Source organism: Equus quagga, chromosome 16, assembly GCF_021613505.1.
Source record: "Equus quagga isolate Etosha38 chromosome 16, UCLA_HA_Equagga_1.0, whole genome shotgun sequence".
Lineage (NCBI taxonomy): Eukaryota > Metazoa > Chordata > Mammalia > Perissodactyla > Equidae > Equus > Equus quagga.
The window spans coordinates 80,042,601-80,064,458 of NC_060282.1; the positions used below are offsets into that span (position 1 = coordinate 80,042,601).

General features: G+C 41.0%; 1 protein-coding gene and 1 pseudogene across 4 annotated transcripts in view; both read left to right on the plus strand.

Moving 5' to 3' along the window:
- The window catches only part of LOC124227856 (solute carrier family 7 member 13-like), a 33,352-nt pseudogene extending 18,260 nt beyond the window's left edge, over positions 1–15,092 (plus strand).
- Positions 15,093–21,419: 6,327 nt separating this feature from the next.
- Positions 21,420–21,858, plus strand: part of LRRCC1 (leucine rich repeat and coiled-coil centrosomal protein 1) — a 31,459-nt gene continuing 31,020 nt past the window's right edge. For all 4 annotated transcript variants that reach the window (XM_046642340.1, XM_046642343.1, XM_046642342.1 and 1 more), the window contains exon 1: positions 21,420–21,635. In XM_046642340.1, the coding sequence (XP_046498296.1) occupies positions 21,547–21,635 (89 nt within the window). In that variant the 5' untranslated portion in view covers positions 21,420–21,546. The remainder of the gene's footprint in view (positions 21,636–21,858) is intronic.

The following is a 21,858-nucleotide window of genomic DNA, read 5'->3' on the forward strand; positions in this document are numbered from 1 at the left end:
CCAGATATAAAACTGCACATTTATGGACAACTAATCTTCAACAAAGGAGCCAAGAACATACAATGGAGAAGGGAAAGTCTCTTCAATAAACGGAGTTGGGAAACGGACAGCCACATGCCAAAGAATCAAAGTAGACCCTTGTCCTACAGCATACACAAAATTAACTCAAAGTGGATTAATAACTTGAAGATAAGACCTGAAACCATAAAAATTTTAGAGGAAAATATAGGCAGTATACTCTGTGACATCAGTCTTAGCAGCATCTTTTTGAATAACATGTCTACTCAGGCATGGGAAGCAAAAGAAGAAGTAAACAAAGGGGACTACATTAGACTAAAGAACTTCTGCATGGCAAAGGAAACCAAGAACAAAACAAAAAGACAACTCACCAACTGGGAGAAAGTATTTGCAAATGACATATCTGACAAGGGATTAATCTCCAAAATATATTTTAAAAAACTCATACAGCTCAACAACAAAAAAACAAACAACCTGATCAAAAAATGGGCAGAGGATATGAACAGACATTTTTTCAAAAAAGATATACAGATGGACAACAGGCACATGAAAAGATGTTCAGCATCGCTAATCATTAGGGAAATGCAAATCAAAACTACAATGAGATATCACCTCACACCCATCAGAATGGCTATAATTAACAAGACAAGAAATAACAGATGCTGCAGAGGATGTGGAGAAAAGGAAACCCTCATACACAGCTGGTGGGAACATGAACTGATGCAGCCACTATGAAAACAATATGGAAATTTTTTTAAAAATTAAGACTAGAAATACCATATGACCTAGCCATCCCACTACTGGTTATTTATCCAAAGAACTTGAACTCAACAATTCAAAGAGACTTATGCACCCCTATGTTCATTGCAGCATTATTCACAAGAGCCAAGACATGGAAGCAACCCAAGTGCCCATCAATGGTTGAATGGACAAAGAAGATGTGGTATATACGTGCAATGGAATACTACTCAGCGATAAAAAAGATAAAATTGTCCCATTTGCAGAAACATAGATGGACCTTGAGGGTATGATGTTAAGCTAAATAACCCAGGCAGAGAAAGATAAACACTGCATGATTTCACTCATATGTGGAAGATAAACAAACACACGGTTAAAGAGAATAGATTAGTGGTTACCAGAAGGGAAGGAGGTTGGGCAAGAGGGATAAAGGGGCACATATATATGGTGATGGATAAAAATTAGACTATGGGTGGTGAGCACAATGCAGTCTATACAGAAACTGCTAAATAATAATGTACCCCTGAAATTATACAATGTTATAAGTTATTATGACCTAGTTAAAATAATTTTTTAAAGAATATATAAAGGTCCTAATCCCTGGAAACTCTGAAGCTTACTTTATGGAAAAAACAGTCGTTACAGATGTGATTACGTTAAGGATCTTGAGATGAGGGGCATTTCACTGATTATCTGGGTAGGCCCTAACTGCATGCCCTAAATGGATGTCTTCATAAAAGGGAGGCAGAGGGAGATTAGACAGACAGAAGGCAATGTGACCCTGGAGGCAGAGATTGGAATAATGTGGCCACAAGCCAAGGAGTGCCAGCAGCCACCCAGAGGCTGGAAGAAGTGAGGAACGCATTTTCCCCTAGAGGGTCTGGAGCGAGTCTGATTTCAGCCCAGTGAAATCGATTTTGGACTTCGGCCTCCAGAATTGTGAAAGAATAAACTTATGTGGTTGCAAACCACCAAGTTTGTGGTAATTTGTTACAGCAGTCTTAGGAAACATATATAAAGTATTTGCCAAAAATACTCATGCAATTTCAGTGATAATAAGAGAAACGCTATGAAATAAAAGGTTTTTTTTAAACTCATATACTACTTTTACATTTCAAAGTGTACTGATGTGTGACTATCTTGAAATTGCTTACTATATAGAGAAAGGTAAAATTCTAAGCTCCCAATCGAGAGAAAATATTCCTACTGTTACTCCTCCTTAAAATCGTGCCAAAACATCAAGGTCTTTATGTAACTCCCAGGACAGCCCAAGAGCTTCTCGCCTCTCATCATTCATGCTCCTGGGTAGTCCCCTCCCACATGGAATCAGGGCTGCTCCTGAACAACAAAGCAAGGAGGAAGCACTGGTGTGACTTCTGAGGCCAGCTCAGAAAGAGCATTGCTGCTGAGGCCGTGTTCTCTTGGATTGCTTGCTCCAGTCAAAGCCAAAGGCCTTGTTGGAAGAACAATCAAGCAGTCCCACAGAGAGGATGAAATGGAGAAAAACCAACTGGCCAGTATCAACATGATAACAGCCATCTTAGGAAGCTCCATGGAACTGGATCCTCTGATACCAGGCCAGGCTTCGTATGACTGTAGTCCAGCCAAGACCTGACTGCAGCTTCATGAGACCCTAAGCCAGAACTGCCCAACCAAGATACTCCTGAACTCCTTTTTCATTTTTCAGCTTAACATGAGATCTACCCTGTTAACATATTTTCAAGTGTCAATACAGAATGGTTATCTATATATAACTGTATGTAGGCACTATGTTGTATAAAGGTCTCTAGAATGTACTCATCTTGCATTGCTGAAATTCCCACTGATTAGCAAATTTCTATTTCTCCTACCCCCAGCCCCTGACAGCCACAATTCTATTCTTTATTTTCATGAGTTTGACTACTTTAAATACCTCATATAATTGGAATCATGTGGTACTGGTCCTTCTATGACTGCCTTATTTCACTTAGCATAGTGTCCTCCAGGTTCATTCATCTTGTTGAATATGGCAAGATTTCCTTATTTTTTAAGACTGAATAATATTCCATTCTCTATACATATCACGTTTCTTAAACCTTCATACATCAGTGGGCACTAAGGTTGTTTCCACATATTCTAAAACGAACATGGGAGTGCTAATATCACTTTAAGATCCTGATTTCAATTATTTTGGATAAATACTCAAAAGTGAGATTGCTAGATCATATGGTAGTTCTATTTCTAATCTTTTGAGGAACCTCCGTACTATTTCCCATGTGGCTGCACCTTTTACATTCCCACCAACAGCATACAAGGGTTAATCCACTTTGAGTTGATTTTTGTATGTGGTGTGAGATAAGGGTCCAATTTCATTATTTTACATATGCATATCCTACTTTCCCAACACCATTTGTTGGGGAGACAATCCTTTCCCCTTTGTGTACTCTTGGCCTTCTTGTCAAAGATCAGTAGACCGTATATGTGTGGATTTCTTTCTAGGCTCTCTATTCTATTCACTGGTCTATGTGTCTGTCTTTATGCCAGTACTATACTGTTTTAATTACTGTAGCTTGATATATACTTTGAAATCAGGGAGTATGATGCCTCCAGCTTTGTTCTTTTTCAAGATTGTTTTGGCCATTCAAGGTGTTTTCTGGTTCCATATGAATTCTAGAATTGCTTTTTTCTATTTCTGTAAAAAAAATGCTATTGGGATTTTGATAGAGACTGCATTGAATCTATATTTTGGAGCAGTATAGACATTTAAAAATATTATGTCTTCTAGTCCATGAGCACAAGATATCTCTCCCTTTATTTGTGTATTCTTTAACTTCTTCCATCAGTGTTTTGTGGTTTTCAGCATGCAAGTCCCTCACTTCCTTGGTTAAATTCATTCCTAAGTATTTTATTTGTTTTAATGCTATTGTAAATGGGATTGTTTCCTTTGCAACTAATTGGTTATTAGTGGATAGAAACACAACTGATTTTTGTATGTTGATCTTGTATCCTGCAGCTTTACTGAATTCAATCATTAGTTCGAACAGTTTTTTGGGGGGGTCTTTAGGGTTTTCTACCCATAGGATCATGTCAAGTGCAAACAGAGACAATTTTACTTCTTCCTTTCCAGTTTGGATGATTTTTATTTTTTTCTTGGCTAATTGCTCTAGCTAGGACTTCCAGTACAATGTTGAATAGAAATGGTGAGATTGGACATCCTTGTCTTCTTCCTGATCCTAGTGGAAAAGATTTCAGTTTTTAATCATTGAGTATGATGTTTACTGTGAGCTTGTCATATTATGGTCTTTATGATATTGAGGTAATTTCCCCCATTCCTAGTGTTTAGCACAAAGAGTGTTGAATATTATCAAATTTTTTTTGCATCTGTTGAGATGATCATGTTATTTTTATCCTTCATCTGTTTATGTGGTATATCACTTTAATTGATTTGAGGATATTGAACCATCTTTCATGCTAGGGATAAATCTGACTTACTTGAGGTGGATGATCCTTTTAATGTGCTGTTGAGTTTGGTTTGCCACTATTTTGTTGAGAATTTTTGCATCCAAATTCATCAGGGATATTGGCCTGTAGGTTTCTTTGATTGTGGATTCTCACCTGGTTTCAGTATCAGATTAATTCTGACCTCACGAAATGAGTTTGGAAGTGTTCCCTCCTCTTCAACTTTTTGGAAGAGTTTGAGAATTGGCGTTAATTCTTTAAATGTTTGGTAGAATGCACTAGTGAAGTCATCTGGTCCTGGGCTTTTCTTTTTTGGGAGATTTTTCTTTACTGATCCAATCTCCATACTAGTTATAGGTCTTTTTGGACTTTCTGTTTCTTCATGATTCAGTCCTGGTAGGTTCTACATATCTAGGAATTTATTTCTTCTAGGTTAACCAGTTCATTGCTGCATAATTGTTCCCAGTAGTGTCTTACGATCCTTTGTATTTCTGTAGTATCCGTTATAATGTCGCCTCTTTCATTTCTGATTTTATCTATTTGAGTCTTCTCTTTCTTTCTTAATCAAGTTAAAGGTTTTCAATTTTATGCTTTCAAAAATCCAGCTCTTAGTTTCATTGATCTTTAGTATTATCTTTGTAGTCTCCATTTCATATTTTCTGCTCTGATCTTTGTAATTTCCTTTCTTCTGCTAAGTTTGTTCTTCTTTGTCAGGCTCCTTGAGGTCTAAAATAAGGTTGTTTATTTGATATCTTTCTTTTTTCTTAATATGTAGGTGTTTATCACTATAAACCTCCCTCTTAGAACTGCTTTTGCTGCATCCCATAAGTTTTGGTATGCTGTGTTTCCATTCTTGTTTGTTTCAAGATACTTTTTGAATTGGTTATTGAGGAGTGTTTTGCTGATCTTCCACATATTTGTGAATTTTCCAGTTTTCCTCCTGCTATTGATTTCTAGTTTCAGACCACTTCAGTTGGAAAATATATTTGGTAAAATTTTAATCTTCTTAAATTTGCTAAGACTTGTTTTGTGACCTAACATACGATCTATCATGGGGAATGTTCCATGTGTGTTTGAGAAGAATATGTATTGTGTTGCTGCTAGATGGAATGTTCTGTATATGTTAGGTCCATTTGGTCTAAAGTATAGTTCAACTCCAATAATTCCCTATTGATTTTCTATCTGGATGATCTGTCCACTGTTGAAAGTGAGGTATTGAAGTACCCTAGTATTATTGTATTGTCTCTTTCTCCCTTTAGATTTGTTAGTATTTGCCTAATATATGTAGATGCTCTGATGTTGGGTGCATATGTTTACAAGTGTTATAACCTCTTGAACTGACACCTGCATCCCTATATACTGATCTTCTCTGTCTCTTGTTATAGCTTTTGAGTTAAAGTCTACTTTGTATAATATAAATATAGCTACCCCTGTTTTCTTTTGGTTTCTGTCTACATGGAATATCTTTTCTCATCTCTTTACTTTCAGTTTATGTGTGTCCTTAAAGCTGCAGTGAGTCTCTCGTAGGCAGCATATAGTTGAGTCTTGTGTTGTTGTTTTTTTAATCCATTCAGCCACTCTATGCCTTCTGATTGAAGAATTTAATCCATTTTTATTGAAAGTAATCATGATAGGAAAGGATTTTTTGGCTGCTTTGTAGGTCTCTTGCTCCTCTTTTCCTCTTATGCTGTGTTTCTTTGTGAAGTATGATTTTCCAGAATGGTACACTTTGATTCCTTTCTCTTTATCTTTTGTGTATCTACTGTAAGTTTTTCCTTTGTAATTACCATGAGGCTTACATAAAACATCTTATAGATATAACAGTCTATTTTACACTAACAACTTAACTTGGATCGCATACAAAAACTCTAAGCTTTTACTTCCCCCCAAGATCCTTTGTTTTGATGTCACAATTTAACTCTTTTTGTATTGTGTATACATTTACAAATTATTGTAGCTATAGTTACTTTTAATATTTCTGTCCATTAACCTTTATACTAGAGTTAAGTAGTTAACACATAATTATATTACAGTATTAGACTCCTCTGAATTTGACTGTACACTTATGTTTACCAGTGTGTTGTATATTTTTGTGCTACTAATTAACATCCTTTCAATTCAGCTTAAAGAACTCCTTTTAGCATTTCTTGTAAGGCAGGTCTAGTGGCGATGAGCTCCATGTTTGTTTAGGAAAGACTTTATCTCACCTTCATTTCTGAAGGACAACTTCTCCAGATAAAGTTTTCTTGGTTTGCAGGGTTTTTTCAGTACTTTGAATATATCATCCCATTCTCTCAGCCTTTTTCTATGGTTACACTTGCTGCACACTTCTTGTTCCCTCTTGTGGCAGAATCCTTAAGCTTGTATGCCTTTTCTTGATCCTGAGAATACAGGCTGGGTGTCGACAGCCTCCCTTTTGCTCTCCCTACTGCAGTGCTAAATGCTCAAGTTTGTGGTTTCTCTCAGGCCCTGGGAGTGCCTGTTAACTAGTTGGGGGATCCACAGGTATGGTGTCCCCAGTAGCTCACACACAGGCCTCCTGATGGAGTCTGTGATGCAGGTAATAGAATCTACTTTCCTTTGATATGTTCCTTTCTTGGCCTTGGCTTCTGTACTCCCAGCCACTCCCCACTGTCCTGCCCACAACTCAGTGTCCTGGATGTGGCAAGAGAGAAACGGGCCTCTTTGACAGTATCTTGAAGCCAGACACTCACTCACACGCTCTGACTTTTCCTTGTGGAGAATTCACAAGCCAAGAAGGGCTCTCTGTGCCCTGAGCTGTGCTGCGCGGGTGAGGGAGGACACGGTAAAGTCACGCTCTTCGTCTTACCCTCCCCAACGTGACCAGTCTTGGAAGATTTTCTGCTCCAGCAGTGTGCTAGAACTTCTCCACTTGACTCCTGGACTTCCAAAAAGGTGCTCTCATCCGTGAATGATTAGTACCTCAGTGTTCTTTGGGGGAAAGATGGCAGAAAACTTCTATTCTGTCAATTTGAGGATAAAACTCTCCTTTAAGTTAGTTACATTTCTAACATATTAGCCACAGCTCAGAATTTAGCTCCAGTCCCAGCTCAAAATTCTCTCAGATGACCTCGAGTTCAGGGCTTCTGAGGTGTTCTGTTCTCAATCAAAAGGTTCCTATTGGGATCGGGCATATAGCACTGAGACATCAGAACCAAATGTAATTCCACTGCTCCTTGAATAAATAATTCACCCGAGACACAGTAAACCTTCAACAAAAAAGACTGAGTGAGCTCGTGATGTTTGCAAAGTCGCTTTCTTTTTTATTACATGTTACAGTGAAGCCACTTTCAAAGATTATATAAGAAGTTAGTTTTTGTAAATGGCCTTTATCTTTTTACAGGAGACCTGAAATACCCAGTGAAAATATCCCCAAATGTGTGACTACTGCACGTGCCCCTGTGCCACTGATCTACTTATTGGTTACATTTCCTACCTAGCCGTCCCAACTCTAAAGGAAATCATGGCCTCAGGTGTGTCTGTATGAAACCAGAGGGAAGACACTCTCTGCTCCATTCTCCTGAAGAAAGGGGGTCTCTAACGTACAGTGTGTCTCTTTCATACCCTAGGAGAAATATGCTGCATTGGTTCATGCCTAGGTTATCTGCACGACAGGTTGTTTAAAGATAAACATGTAAAAGTTCTAAGCAATTTTTAATTTTGAGTGTATACTGAAGGGTAAAGTCTAGCAGCAGAAACATGAAAAGCATCAAGAATAGGAATAGAAAACAGGCAGGACACAATAAACTGAATTGAATAGAAAATATGAGGAGAGAGGAGAGTTACACAAAACATGATAATAAAGGCAACACTAAAAACATTTAGTTGAGCACCTGGTGCCCCCAGGTAATTTACATCTACTGTCTTTAATTGTCAAAACAACTTTGAAAGACAGACATTATCAACCACCAAAGGGAAAAAAACAGGATCAGGGAAAGGTCGATCATTCAAGTGAGCTCACAGAGGTAGTAAGCGATACAGCCTGAATTAGAAACCGGTTTGTCTAAATCAAACTCTAGTTCTTCTACAAGAAAATGTGTACAAAAAGAATCACAGATTATGTTATTTCCAAACTGGAATACAAAGTGTTAGACAATTGGTTATTGGTTGTTTCCTAACTCACATCATATAAAATTGAAAAAACGTTAGGTGCAAGGCCTAAATGTGGAAAGTATATATTTTAAACTTAGAAAGAATTAAGAGAATGAATTTACAACAACAAAATACAGATCAGTTAATCAAAACACAAAAAAGGACAAATCATAAAGAAAAGTGATGATACATTGAAAATTTAAAAATTTTCAAACAGAATACATACTATAAACATAGTAAAAGTGCAAGCCACAAGCTAGCAAATTTGCAATTAAAACCAAAAAAGATTGAGTGTTGGCAGCAAAATGGCAAAGTAGGCAGCTCCAAGCTCTAATTCTCCCACAGAAATGTTAAACAGGCAGAAACCATCAGAACCAACATTGTCAGAGCTCTGGAATACAGTTAAGGTTTACAGCAGCCAAACAGATGCTGAATCTAGAAAAACGCAACTTGAAAATGATAGGAAAGTTGTGGTATTTTTCTTTGCGGTTGTCCCAACTCCTCCCCAGCATGGTCTCACGCCTAAAGTGAACAGAGCCTACGTTCCCAGTGTGGGGATCTAGCGCCTTGTGGAGAGAACAGAGCAGACCGTATTCACTATAATTGTACGTCTGCTCTAACCTATCTGGGGCCAAATGAAGCACTGTTGCCAGGAACTCATTTGGGTGTTTTGACTAACTCAGAATGCAGGCTGGAAAAGCAGCAGACATTACACAACACTGCCATAAGACAAACTAACAGACGGCAGGCACCTGAGGCAGAAAAGCTATGGGTCTACACATTCCGAGGCCACCTAAGACCCAAGAGGGAGTTTGGGGGAGAGGGGACATCTTTGGGAAGTTAGGACATTCAAGAGCACCTGTGTACATGGGGACATTTAGAAGGCCACGTGCATGCCCAGGGCAACACCAGGTTCAGACAAGACTGAAGGAGACCCTGACCTGGCACCTGGGGCTGCTCCCTAGGCTCGGTGCCAGCCCGGGGAAGTGATGACGGAGAGCTCCAGCACAGACCCAAGCTGCAAAGACTGGGAGCAGTGTTTCTGTTTTGTTTTGTTTTTTGTTTGTTTATCTCTTGGCATTCACAGAATGCTATCTCAAAACATTAGCTGAACGTGAGCTCAGGAACAGAGGTTTCAGTATCACACACAAAAAGTATCTTCTCTCAGACTACAATGGGATGAGGCTATAAATAACAGAAGAAAGACTGGAAAATTCACAAATGTGTAGAAATTAAACAACACACTCTTAAATAACCAATAGGCCAAAGAAGAAATAGCAAGGGAAATTAGAAAAAAACTTAGAGATAAGTGAAAATGACCTCATAACACAAAACTTATGGGATGCAGCAAAGGCAGTCCTCAGAGGGAAATTTATAGCTGTAAATGCCTGCATTTAAAGTGAAGAAAAAACTCAATAACCTAACTTTGCACCTTGAGAAATAAGAAAAAGAGGAGCAACTACATCCAAGGCCAGCATAAGGAAAGAATTAATACAGATTAGAGCAGAGATAACTAAACTAGAGAACAGAAAAACAATAAAATCAGTGAAACCAAAATTTGTTTCTTTAAAAAGATCTATATAATTGGCAAACCTTTCACTAGCCTGACACAGGAAAAAGAGAGAAGGCCCAAATAACAAAAATCAAAATTGTAAGTGGGAACATTACTATCAAATATACAGAATTAAAAAGCACTATAAGAGAACACTATGACAATTGTACGCCAACAAATTAGATGATGTTGACAAACTCCCAGAGACACATAACCTAGATGATATGGACAAATTACAAAAAACACACAAATCTCCTAAACTGACTCAAGAAAAAATAGAAAATCTCAACTGATCAATTGCAAGAGACTGAATCAGTAATGAAAAACCTCCCGATAACAACAACCAAAGTCTAGAACAATACAGCTTCACTTGTGAATTATACCAAACATTTAACAGAAGAATAGGGAACACTTCCTAACTTATTCTGTGTAGCCAGCATTACTCTGGTACCAAATTAAGATAAAGGCATCAAAAGAAAAGAAAATTATAGATCAATATCTCTTATAAATATAGATGCAAATGCCCTAAACAAAATTCTAGCAAATTATTGAACAAAATACTATTCAAACCATACTAGCATATAAAAAAATGATTATACTCCATGGCCAAGTGGTGTTTACCCCCAGAATGTTTTACATAAGGGAGGTTCAACATAAAGAAATCAGTCAACGTAATGTATTATGTTAACAGAAAGAAGGTGAAAAACCACAAGATGATCTCAATCAAGGCAGAGAAGTCATTTGGCAAAATCCAAGAGTGTTTCATGACAAAAACTCTCAAAAAACTAGGAATAGAAGGGAACTTCCTTTAAAGGGCATTTGTGGAAAACTCATAACTAACATGGTATTCAATGGTGAAAGACCGAAAACTTCCCCCCAACATTCAAGAGTGAGACGAGGACGTGTGCTCTCACTGCTGCTGTTCAACACTGTGCTGCAATTTCTAGCTAGAGCAAGTAGACGAGAAAAAGTAAGTACAAGACATCCAAATTGGAAATGAAGAAGTAAAACTGTCACTATTCACAGACGGCTTGATCCGAGCATTCCAAAGGATCTACAACAAAGCTACTAGAGCTTATATGTGAATTCAGAAAAATTGCAGCATTCAAAGACAAAATACAAAAATCAGTTGTGTTTCTAGACATGCCATGAACTATCCAAAGAGGAAATCAAGAAAGCAATTCCATTTAAAATAGCAGCTAAAATAGTAAAATAATTTAACCAAGGAGGTGACTTGTATGTTGAAAACTATAAAATATTGCTAAAAGAATCCCTAAATAAATGGAAAGGCATCTTGTGGCAGATTTAATATTGTTAAGATGTCAGTATTACACAAAGCAATATACAGATTCAATGCAGTCCCTATTGAAATTCCAATAGCCTTTTCACAGAAATGGAAAAGTCAATCCAAAAATTCATATGGAATTACAAGGGGTCCCAAATAGCCAAAACAATATTGAAAAAGAAAAACTAGGGGCTGGCCCCGTGGCCGAGTGGTTAAGTTCGCGCGCTCCGCTGCAGGAGGCCCAGTGTTTCATTGGTTCGAATCCTGGGCGCGGACATGACACTGCTCATCAAACCACGCTGAGGCAGCGTCCCACATGCCACAACTAGAAGGACCCACAACGAAGAAGATACAACTATGTACCGGGGGGCTTTGGGGAGAAAAAGGAAAAAATAAAATCTTAAAAAAAAAAAAAAAGAAAAACTAGATGGAGGCCTAACATTTCTCAAAATTTACCACAAATCTACTGTAATCAAAACAGTGTGGTATTGGCATGTGGAGAGACATACAGACCAACGGAATATAACTGAGAGTCCAGAGATAAACTCACGTATCTATGACCAATTGATTTTTGACAAGGGTATCAAGTCCATTCAATGGGAAACCAATAGTTTCTTCAATAACTGGTGCTGGGACAATTGGATTTCCACATGTAAAAGAATGAGATTGGATGCCTACCTCATACTATATCCAGAATTTAACTCAAAAGGGATAAATGGCCTGATTGTAAGAGATAAAACCATAAAAATCTTAGAAGCAAACAGGGGTAAATCTTTGCAACCTTGCAATGAATTCTTAGATATGACACCAAAAGCATAAGCAACAAAAGAAAACATAGATAAATCGGACTTCATCAAAATTAAAAACAATTGGGGGCCAGCCTGGTGGCTCAGCCGTTAAGTTCGCACGTTCCGCTTCTGTGGCCCAGGGTACACTGGTTCAGATCCCACTGTGGACATGGCCACTGCTTGGCAAACCATGCTGTGGGAGGTGTCCCACATATAAAGTAGGGGAGGATGGGCATGGATGTTAGCTGAAGGCCAATGTTTCTCAGCAAAAAGAGGAGGATTGGCAGCAGATGTTAGCTCAGGGCTAATCTTCCTCAAAAAAAAAAATTAAAAATATTTGGCATAAAATTAGATTGTCAAGAAAGTGAAAAGAGAATCTACAAAATGGGAAAAAATATTTGCAAATCATATCTGTTAAGGATTTAATATCCAGGATACATAGAGAACTGCTCCAAACCCTCCCCTGAAAAAAAAAGAAAAGAAAAAAACGAGCAAAGGACTTGAATAGACATTTCTCCAAAGAAGATATACAAGTGGCCAATAAACACATAAAAAACTGTTCAACATCATCAGTCATGGAAATCAAATCAAAACCACAATGAGATACCACTTCATACCTGCTACAATGGCTATAATCAAAAAATTGAAAATCAGCAGTATTAGCAAGGATATGGTCCAGGGTACAGAGGCTGTCTTTTCATACAATGTGTATGAAATGAACAAAACATCCAAACAAATAAACAAGACATAAGTTAATTTCTCCATAGCTGATCCTGCTACAAAATTAATGAACGAATAAATGTTTGAATTAATGAATAAATAAATATTGAGTGGATTAATACTAGAGATTAAGATCCATTAGGGGAAAAGGAGTAGCTTCCATACATTTAATACTAGACTGGTTTGCCTATGTTCTCAAGGCCGATATAGATACACTAGTTAGCCCTAATACATGAGGCAATCAACAGGTGTTTCACGTCTATTATCTCATTCAGTACGATGGAGCTGATCTTACACTACCAAATTATCCTCATTTTATAGACGAGGACATGTGGATTCCAAAAACAAAAAACACACAACTTGCTAAAAACCATGCTGCTGGTAAGTGGCAGAGTGGCATTCAAACTTTTGCTCACTTGAACACCAAGTTTGCATTCTTTCCATTAAACTACAATTTTTTCTTTGATACTCATCTACGAAGCATTATTTCAGAGTTAAATAACATCACTGTTATGCCTCCACAGGAGGCTTGTCTGTCCAGAACTTTTGGAATCTCCCTTTCTTAATTAGCTGTAACTAACTTATTCAGTGGCATAGGTGATTTTTTAAAAATAATTAACACATAAAACACTTTCACTCTGGCCTTAAAAGAGGTCACAAAATCATTGACCAATTTGTAAGTTAGTCATGTATAAAGCCAAATAAGGTTCAGTAATAAAATGCTTGTGAAAGAATGAGATGGCTAAATTAAGCGACTATCACTGCTTGGAGAGCCTTCCAGAAATATGGAAGAAAAACGTAAAAAAAAACCCCAGCAATTCATGTGAAGTTTCAAAGTTACTTTTCAGGATTTAAAAAAATGGGAAAAGGCAAAAGCATGCAACTTCAGAGAGCAATAGGATTCTTCTGTGGAAACATTTTAATATTTAGTGCCACACAGGGGCAGGAATCTTTGAGTCTCCTAGAGGAGTATTAAGATACTCCAAACTGAACATAGCTGTCTCCTATTTGGGCTGCTGGTGCCATAGTGACTGTCATCTCCACTTCAGTCACGCAGGGCTGGGGATGACCTTCCAGAAGTAGAGCGCCCTATTATTTCCCCAAAGGGTCTCTTGGATCCGCTGTTGCTTTCCTCAGTCTTTGGATCAAACTTTCTTTTTATTCTTTATGAATGGCTGCTCAAACCTTGTTACTACACTGCTATAAAACTCATCCTTTCTATGCCAGGTTCTAGGGGTCCACAGGGCACAGCTCGGGGAGTAGGGAGGTTAGACAGGAGCTGGTGGAGGTACAGCAACAGAACACTGTGAAAAAAATAACTTGTATATTTATTTTATTGCTTACTTGTATGAGAGAAGTTTCTCATTGATGGTGACCATCAAGAACTTGAAAAGATCATCACTAAAATCTTTTTAATCCAAATTTGTATCACTAAGAAACCCTTAGCCAGACTCAAAATTTACAGTCATTTCAAATACATAACCTTTTCACTTTCAAAATTAATTTTTGAAGTCATAGACATTTTAGAATAATTGTGTCAAGTTCCATAAAAGATTCAGTTGGGATTCTTATTGTGATGGAATTTCATTCAAAGTAAATTTGGGGAGAATTGACATCTTTACAATAAAGATTATCGCTTTCTCTTGATTAAGCTTTTTTGGGAGGGTGGAGGTCCTTATATAAACTTTTTTCTCCACAAAATTGTGCACATTTCCTGTTAGACTTACTATATAGCCATTTACAATTTCTATTGGCATGTTGATTTCGAAAATCCATGAGAATCTGTGGAGAAAATGATATCTTCTGCAAATAAAAGCAGTTTATCTCTTCTTTTTAAATTCTTAGAACGTATTTTTCTTTCTTGCAGCATTGGCTCTAGTTCATTTTAAACAAGGAGCAGGAATCCTCATCTTGCTGGTGACCCTAAAGAGGATACTTCTAACATTTCCTATCAAGTATGACGTTTGCTGTAGGCGTTCGCAAGATGACCTTTTAGTTAAGGCACCAGCATGCACCCTCACCTTGCTAGAATTTTGTTTAATTATGAAAGAACACTGAATCTACCAAATAACCTTTTGCTTCTTTTGAGATAACGCTGTTTTTCTTCTTTAATCATCCAATTTAGGGTATATTCTGCTCTTTTTCTAGCTTAACGAGTCTTCCCTCTTATTTTCTGTTAGTCTAGCTAAGGGTCTGTCAATCTCGTTCACCTTTTCAAAAAACAGCTCTTTGGTTGACTTTTTCTTTTGTTTTGCTAGCCTCTTTCTTCAGGAGCCCACAGTCTCTTGCTCCCTCTGGCGTCTGCCTGCTGGACCAGCAGCCAGGACGGAAGGCACCCTCCATCCTTTCCAGCAAAGAGGCCTCATCCTGTGTCTTCTCGCGGTCCAGCAGAGCTGTGCTGGGTCCGCAGCAAGGCTTGTCCCTCTTCCTGTGTTCTTAGCTGCCCCCACCAAACTAGGCCACTTCCCCTAGTGAGCCGTGTGAGGAGGTAGACAGAAACCATCCCGAGGCCGGGCTCGGAATGCCCAGGACTTAGCTGGCCTGCTCCACTCTCCCCCTGGAAGGTCTCAGGCCACATGCTCTCTTGGGGCCAAGGTGTGCAGGCTCGGGGACGGGCTGAAATGGGGGAATGACACTGCTCTTAGCCTTTTCAATGGAGCCTTCTGGTTTGTGCTATCTGAAGTTCTGCGACTTCTTAACTGGCTTCTGGACTCCTCGTAGAGGTGTTCTGAGCATGTGACACTGTTAAATTGGTGTTTCCTCGGGGGATGAGGGCAGGGACATCCTCTTCCACTATCTTACCCACATCACTCTTCTCTCCAGCTTACTGAATTGAAAGTTTGTTCATTAATTTTCATTCTTTTGTTGTTGTGTTATCTAATAGACCCATTCAAAGTTCTAGTTTTCTCCTGAAAAATTTTGGCCAAATTCCACAGGTTTTGATATGGATTGCTTTAATTATCATATAGCTTAAAACGGCAATTTACATTTATTTAGGAGGATGGTTTTTAAAAATTTTTAAAATTTTTTTCCTTTTTCCTTTTTCTCCCCAAAGCCCCCCAGTACATAGCTGTATATTCTTCGTTGTGGGTCCTTCTAGTTGTGGCATGTGGGACACTGCCTCAGTGTGGTTTGATGAGCAGTGCCATGTCCGCGCCCAGGACTCGAACCAACGAAACACTGGGCATGAACTTAACCACTCGGCCACGGGGCCAGCCCCTGGAGTACGGTTTTTAAATGTCAGGTTACATATGCTTTACTTTGGGTGAGAGAGTCTTTATTTTGTTCAAGTACATGTTATTATTGTCGTCAGTGAACGTGTCTCATATGATACCAAACTTTTTTGAGATTTCCTTTTTTTTTTATTTTATTTTATTTATTTATTTTTTTTAAAGATTTTATTTTTTCCTTTTTCTCCCCAAAGCCCCCCAGTACATAGTTGTATATTTCTCGTTGTGGGTTCTTCCAGTTGTGGTATGTGGGATGCTGCCTCAGCGTGGTCTGACGAGCAGTGCCATGTCCGCGCCCAGGATTCGAACCAACGAAACACTGGGACGCCTGCAGCGGAGCGCGCGAACTTAACCACTCGGCCACGGGGCCAGCCCCTTGAGATTTCCTTTTAATCCAGAGAATGTTTAATTTTATTATAACAAATTTTGTTACTACTCATGTTCACATATGTGTACATGCATAGATATGACTAAGTGGAGATATAACAAAAAACTAATAGTAGTGTCTTTCTATAAGTGGTAAGATTACAAGTGATCTTTATTTCATTTTCTAATACTTTTCAACATTTTCCATAATTAGCATACATTATTATTTATCAGGAAAAATATTTTTCTAATCCGAAAAAGTATGTTTCCACACAATGTAGTAATGAATTTTTATGACAACAATAAGACTTTAAGAATCTGTTAAATTATATTTGATATAATTTAAGAATGCAGGATAGTATAAGGACTATATTAGAAAATATTCCACTAAAATTTAAATTTTACAAACTAGTTTCTGAAATAAGTCCAGTGATCCGGGAAATTCATGTTTTGAGAAGAACTACCTCTCCAAATATTCTGGATAAATAAAATAATACACCAACAAAACACAAACTACAATAGTATAGTCTATAAAGGTTGAGAGAGAGAGAGGTACAAACACAGCATGTGTTTGGCAGGGAGTGGTGTATACAACTAAGTGAGTAGAATTCACGGGCAATGCAAACGTTGTCAGGGCCAGAAGTCACAAAGGGGATTGACCTTCTGTGCCCAGACCACTGACCTAATGTTCTACACTGAGATCTGGATGTACAGTCATCATAAGATTTATGGGCTTTCGGTTTTATTTGAAAAAAAAGCTTACAAATATTTTAGATGGTTAAAAAGTCCAATGATGGGGGCCAGCCCCGGTGGCCCAGGAGTGAAGTTCAGCATGGTTTGCTTCAGTAGCCTGGGTTTGGCTCCCCAGAGCAGACCTACACTGCTCTGTTAGCAGCCAGGCTGTGCTGGCAGCCCACATCCTAACAAATAGAGGAAGATTGGCACAAACGTTAGCTCAGTGCAAATCTTCCTCAGGAAAAATAAAAGAGTCAAATGATGGCTTTGTGCATCTTATCTGAGAGATGAGCATAAAAGTGCCATGTTGATTCTAATAGAAGACAAACACAAATTACAGAATGTCATACAACCATTACATTTTGATCCCATGCTAGCACAGTAAGACACTAAAGATATTCAAAAACTATCAAGATGAAGAGAAAGGAGAAACACCATAGTTGCCTTATACTCCACTTCCAAATCAGTCAATAAAGCTTATAAAAGCTACTCCTCAGGAATGTCCTCCTCTTCATCCCACCTGGTTTACAGCCACACCCTCCTAATCTACATGCTCACCTCTGGTCTCCTGCCTCCAATCCAGCCTCCACTCAGTTTTCAGAGATAATGCTATAAACACACATCAAATCCTGTCACTTCCGCTTAAATACTCTCTGGTCTTGTTTTCTTGCATCTCCTCCCAATCTCGCTCTCACAGCTGCTGCGACCCCCACACCATCACCCCACCACCACCTTCCTTCAGACCAAATACCAACTTCTCCGCTGACCACAGCAGGCTCTCCAAGACCTGATTCGAGCCTGACTTTCTGTCCTCACCTCTTGACGCCTCGTGCACACACACGCCCTCACCACACACCAGCCTTTCTAAACAACTCACCATTTCCACAATAGACACTCCTCTCTCTGCCTCTCCAAGAAGGCCCCCTCACCGCCCCCAGCCTGACTTAGATGCCTGTCTCATGCTTGATGTCATACTAGTAAGATTGAGTCCAGATACAGTGCCCATTTTGCACCTCATGAATATTCATATCTATGACATAAAGCAAGCCCAAGGCAGACTGAAGCACAGTTTAAAAACACAAAACTACAGAGTGTAGTACCTGAAAACTGTTGATTACAGATTATTTAGAATATTAACAATAGGCTCTTTAAGTTTTAGAACTGAGATCTCCTACAGAGACTGAAACTGGTAAACAGTTAGTCACTGATGATTAAGTAACTAAAGTTTTTTTTCCTTTCTGCAATTACTGATTATAGCTTTTAGCTGTTTAACCCACCCATTGTTAACTGCGCTGCTTGGGCAATATGCTCTCTGACTCCCACTAGGCTCCTATAGATAACATCTCCCTGGGTCATGTGAGGGGTGTAATGGAGATGTGAGCTGTTTTACAGGAATTAGAACCCCTTGTCCACCTCAGGCTGGTGGAGAGCACCAGCTCATCAACTGGGCCCACGCAGATGTCCAATAAGCAATCTGTTGAAATAAAGAGGCTGAAAACTCCACCTTCAGATCGTGCTAATGCCGCCATTTTGTGAGCATGGGTCCTATGAAGAGGCATGGAGTCTGACTATGCTTGCACAGATCATCCATTCACTCACCTGTCCTCACCTGCAATCGTCTATCTCCACATTTCAGACCACCTTGCCCGTCACCCCATGACTATCCTTGAGACCCCATTTTCAGGGAGGCAGATTTGAGACTCCTTCTCCTGTTTCCTCACGTGGCTGCCTTGTGATTAAACTCTCTGCTGCAATCTCGTTGTCTCAGTGTTTGGCTTTCCCGATGACAGTCAAAAATGAACCTGTTTCAGGAACAAGACTAATTTACCAAATTTTGTTTTGCAAATAAAGAATTAGAAGCTAAACAGCAGGTTTCTAAGGATACGTAATAAAAAAAAATCAGGCAAACTGTAGAAATATTAATTCGAGCCAGCCCTGATGGCCTAGTGGTTACAGTTTGGCATGCTCTGCTTCAGCGGCCCCAGTTCCCTCCCCTGGTGCAGAACCACACCACCTGTCTGTCAGCAGCCATGCTGTGGCAGCAGCTCACATAGAAGAACTAGAAGGACTTTCAACTAGGATACACAACTATGTACTGGGGGTTTCGACAGGAAAAAAAAAAGAAATATGAATTCATCAAACCATCATTTTAAAAAGATAATCAGTCCTCAAGTGCTGAGGCAACTCAGATACAACCTACAGTTTTTCAACGCCACTAACTACAATCAGTATTTTGATTAGTTATAATGCCCATGATTTTGGAGGAAAGATCCAGCACATTTAATATAATTTGTTTCTTACATCAGTTATTTGCTTTAGGTAAGACTGTAAGACCTATTCCCATTGAAAATCTCTATTTTAATTGATACTCAGTCATAGTATTAGTGGCCTTATCAGTCATCTAATCCTACATAACACATCTCCTCCAGCATTTACTGGCTTAAAACGAAACTGTTCCTTTGGCTCCCATTTCTGTTACCTGGCACTTTGGGCTGGCTCCAGCTAAGCTCTTCAGGACCAAGGCATGCATCTGTGCATTCTTAGCTGGGTGGCCAGTTTCTGCTCCACAGACCCCCTCGCCCTCCAGGCGGCCAGCCCGGGCTCTTCACAGGGCAGCCAGTGCAGCAGGAGCCAGTGGAGTTTCCGCCTCCGCCTGGTGGTGGAGGGAGTTGCAGACACACTGCAAAGCAGTGCTCATAGGAACAGGGCACTGTGGCTACAGTTTCAGAATATGACAGACATGGCTAAACCAAACGTGACAGTTACGTCTGGCAGTATCTTCCACGTTAGAATAGAAAGTTAGACCCTTATGTGACGGCTAATGAGGGACCATGAAGATTTTAGTTCAGGATGAAGATGACGGGTTCCGAGTTGAGATATGCCTTTTGTCTCCATTTTTAAATAATCCCATGACTCAAAGAGTGATCTAACCAGGAGGGTTCTTTTCTCGTCTTTAAAATTGGCCCTGAGGTAACATCTGTTGCCAATCTCTTTTTTTTCTTTCTCCCCAAAGCCCCGGTACATAGTTGTACATTCTAGTTGTGGGTCCTTCTGATGAGGATTTTTAGGCTGCTTAATTTTAAATGAGGATTTTTAGGCTGGTTACTTTTAAAACTACAGATGAGATTCAGGCTCCCAGGAGTGGAATTTGCTTGCTCCTTTGTTGGGAAACATTTACATTTCTAAGGGAAACCTCTATCTGTGAAGATGCCTCCCCCTCTGTGCCAGGAAGAAGGGAGATGGCTTATCTCTAGAAACTCTTAATCAATGCCAGAGGCAGGAACTTAAGTTGGTTACTGTCTGGCAACCTCATGTAACTGACACCCCCCCCTTCCCCCCCCCCAAATCCTTTGTCTTTAGCTGAGGATAAAATTCAAGCAGTGACTTCTGCCATTTACACAATCCGGTTTGATTCTTATCTAAAAGTTGTGGGACCGCCAAATGGCCGGACCCTACAGGCACTGATACCATTTTAACTTTTTTATGTATTCTTTGTCTTGTAAAGAGATAACTCACATACCTATGCCTTAAATTTAGCCTTACTCTCCACCCAACTTTGCAGCAGAAGCAGAAGCGGCAGCAACAGCAACATGCCGGCAGCAGCTCTGCCTGCCCATGGGTCCTGTCCCCATGCCAGCAGCAGAAGCAGCAGCTCCCCACGCCAGCAGCATCTCTGACTGCCCGTGGGTCCTGTCCCCATGCCGGCAGCAGCAGAAGCTCTGACTGCCCACGGGTCCTGGCTCCACGCTATTCTATACTATTCTCTAAATAAAAGAGCACTACTGCCAGATCTTGAGAGTCCAAGAAATCTTTCTTTCGACTCCTCGGCTCACCGACCCCGCATCATTTCCCTGTTCTACTAACCAGGAGGGATCTTTCACTTTACTTGGGCATCGTTTCCCCCGCCCCGGGACGCCCCCATGGCCAGAGTTCCCCTTGACCTAGCAAGGCTCTGCTCCATCATCAGCAACTTCCTTTCAGTCAGCCTCACGCCCCCACCCCCGCCCCCATGCCCCACCGCCGGGAGTCCTCCATCCTCTGCAGCGCCGGGGGCACCGCCCACCCAGAGCGCACCTCCTCCTGCCCCGCATCACCAGGGAAGCGCATCCCGCACACGTGTCCCGAAGCACCATGAGCTGCCGAGCCGCGGGGCCAACTCCTGGGTCTGCAGCCCTCCAGGGATGCAAACGCAACCTGCAGAGAACCCGCCTTCGGAAGAGGGGTCCCCACAACGCAGACGCCCGCACGGAAGCCACACAGGACCGATCCCCTCCCGCCCCCAGCCACACGCCCGGAGACGTCTGCTTTACGGCGAGTCCCAGAGTCGCGCCGTCCACGCCGTAAAAGGGAGGGAAGGCCTGTGGAGGGACCGGGCTTCGGGCTTCCGGCTCCCGGCTCCCGGCTTCCGGCTTCCGGCCGTGCGGCGTCGGGGGCGGGAGGGCGCCGGCCGTCGGTTGGAGCCCTCGCCCCGCCCCCAGGCCGACTTCCGCGCCCCGCGGGGGCGTGTGCGGCGCTCGGACCTACGCCGGCGCAGGTTAAGATCCGCTCCCCGCTGCCCGGGCCATGGAGGCGCCGGGGGAAGCCGAGGGGGAGCCTGAGGACGGGGACAGCAGCTGCAGGGACGTGTGCTTCATGGACAAAGGCCTGCGGGGGTGAGGGCGCTGGGCGGCGGGGCGGCCCGCGCATCCCGGGGCGGCTGGCTCGGCGGGCAGCGTCCCGCGCATCCCCGGGCGGGGCAGGCGGCGGGCTTGGCGGGCAGAGGCCCGCGCATCCCTGGGCGGGTCGGTGGACTCAGTGGGCAGCTGCCCGTGCATCCCCGAGCGGGGCGGCGGACTCGGTGGGCAGCTGCCCGTGCATCCCCGAGCGGGGCGGCGG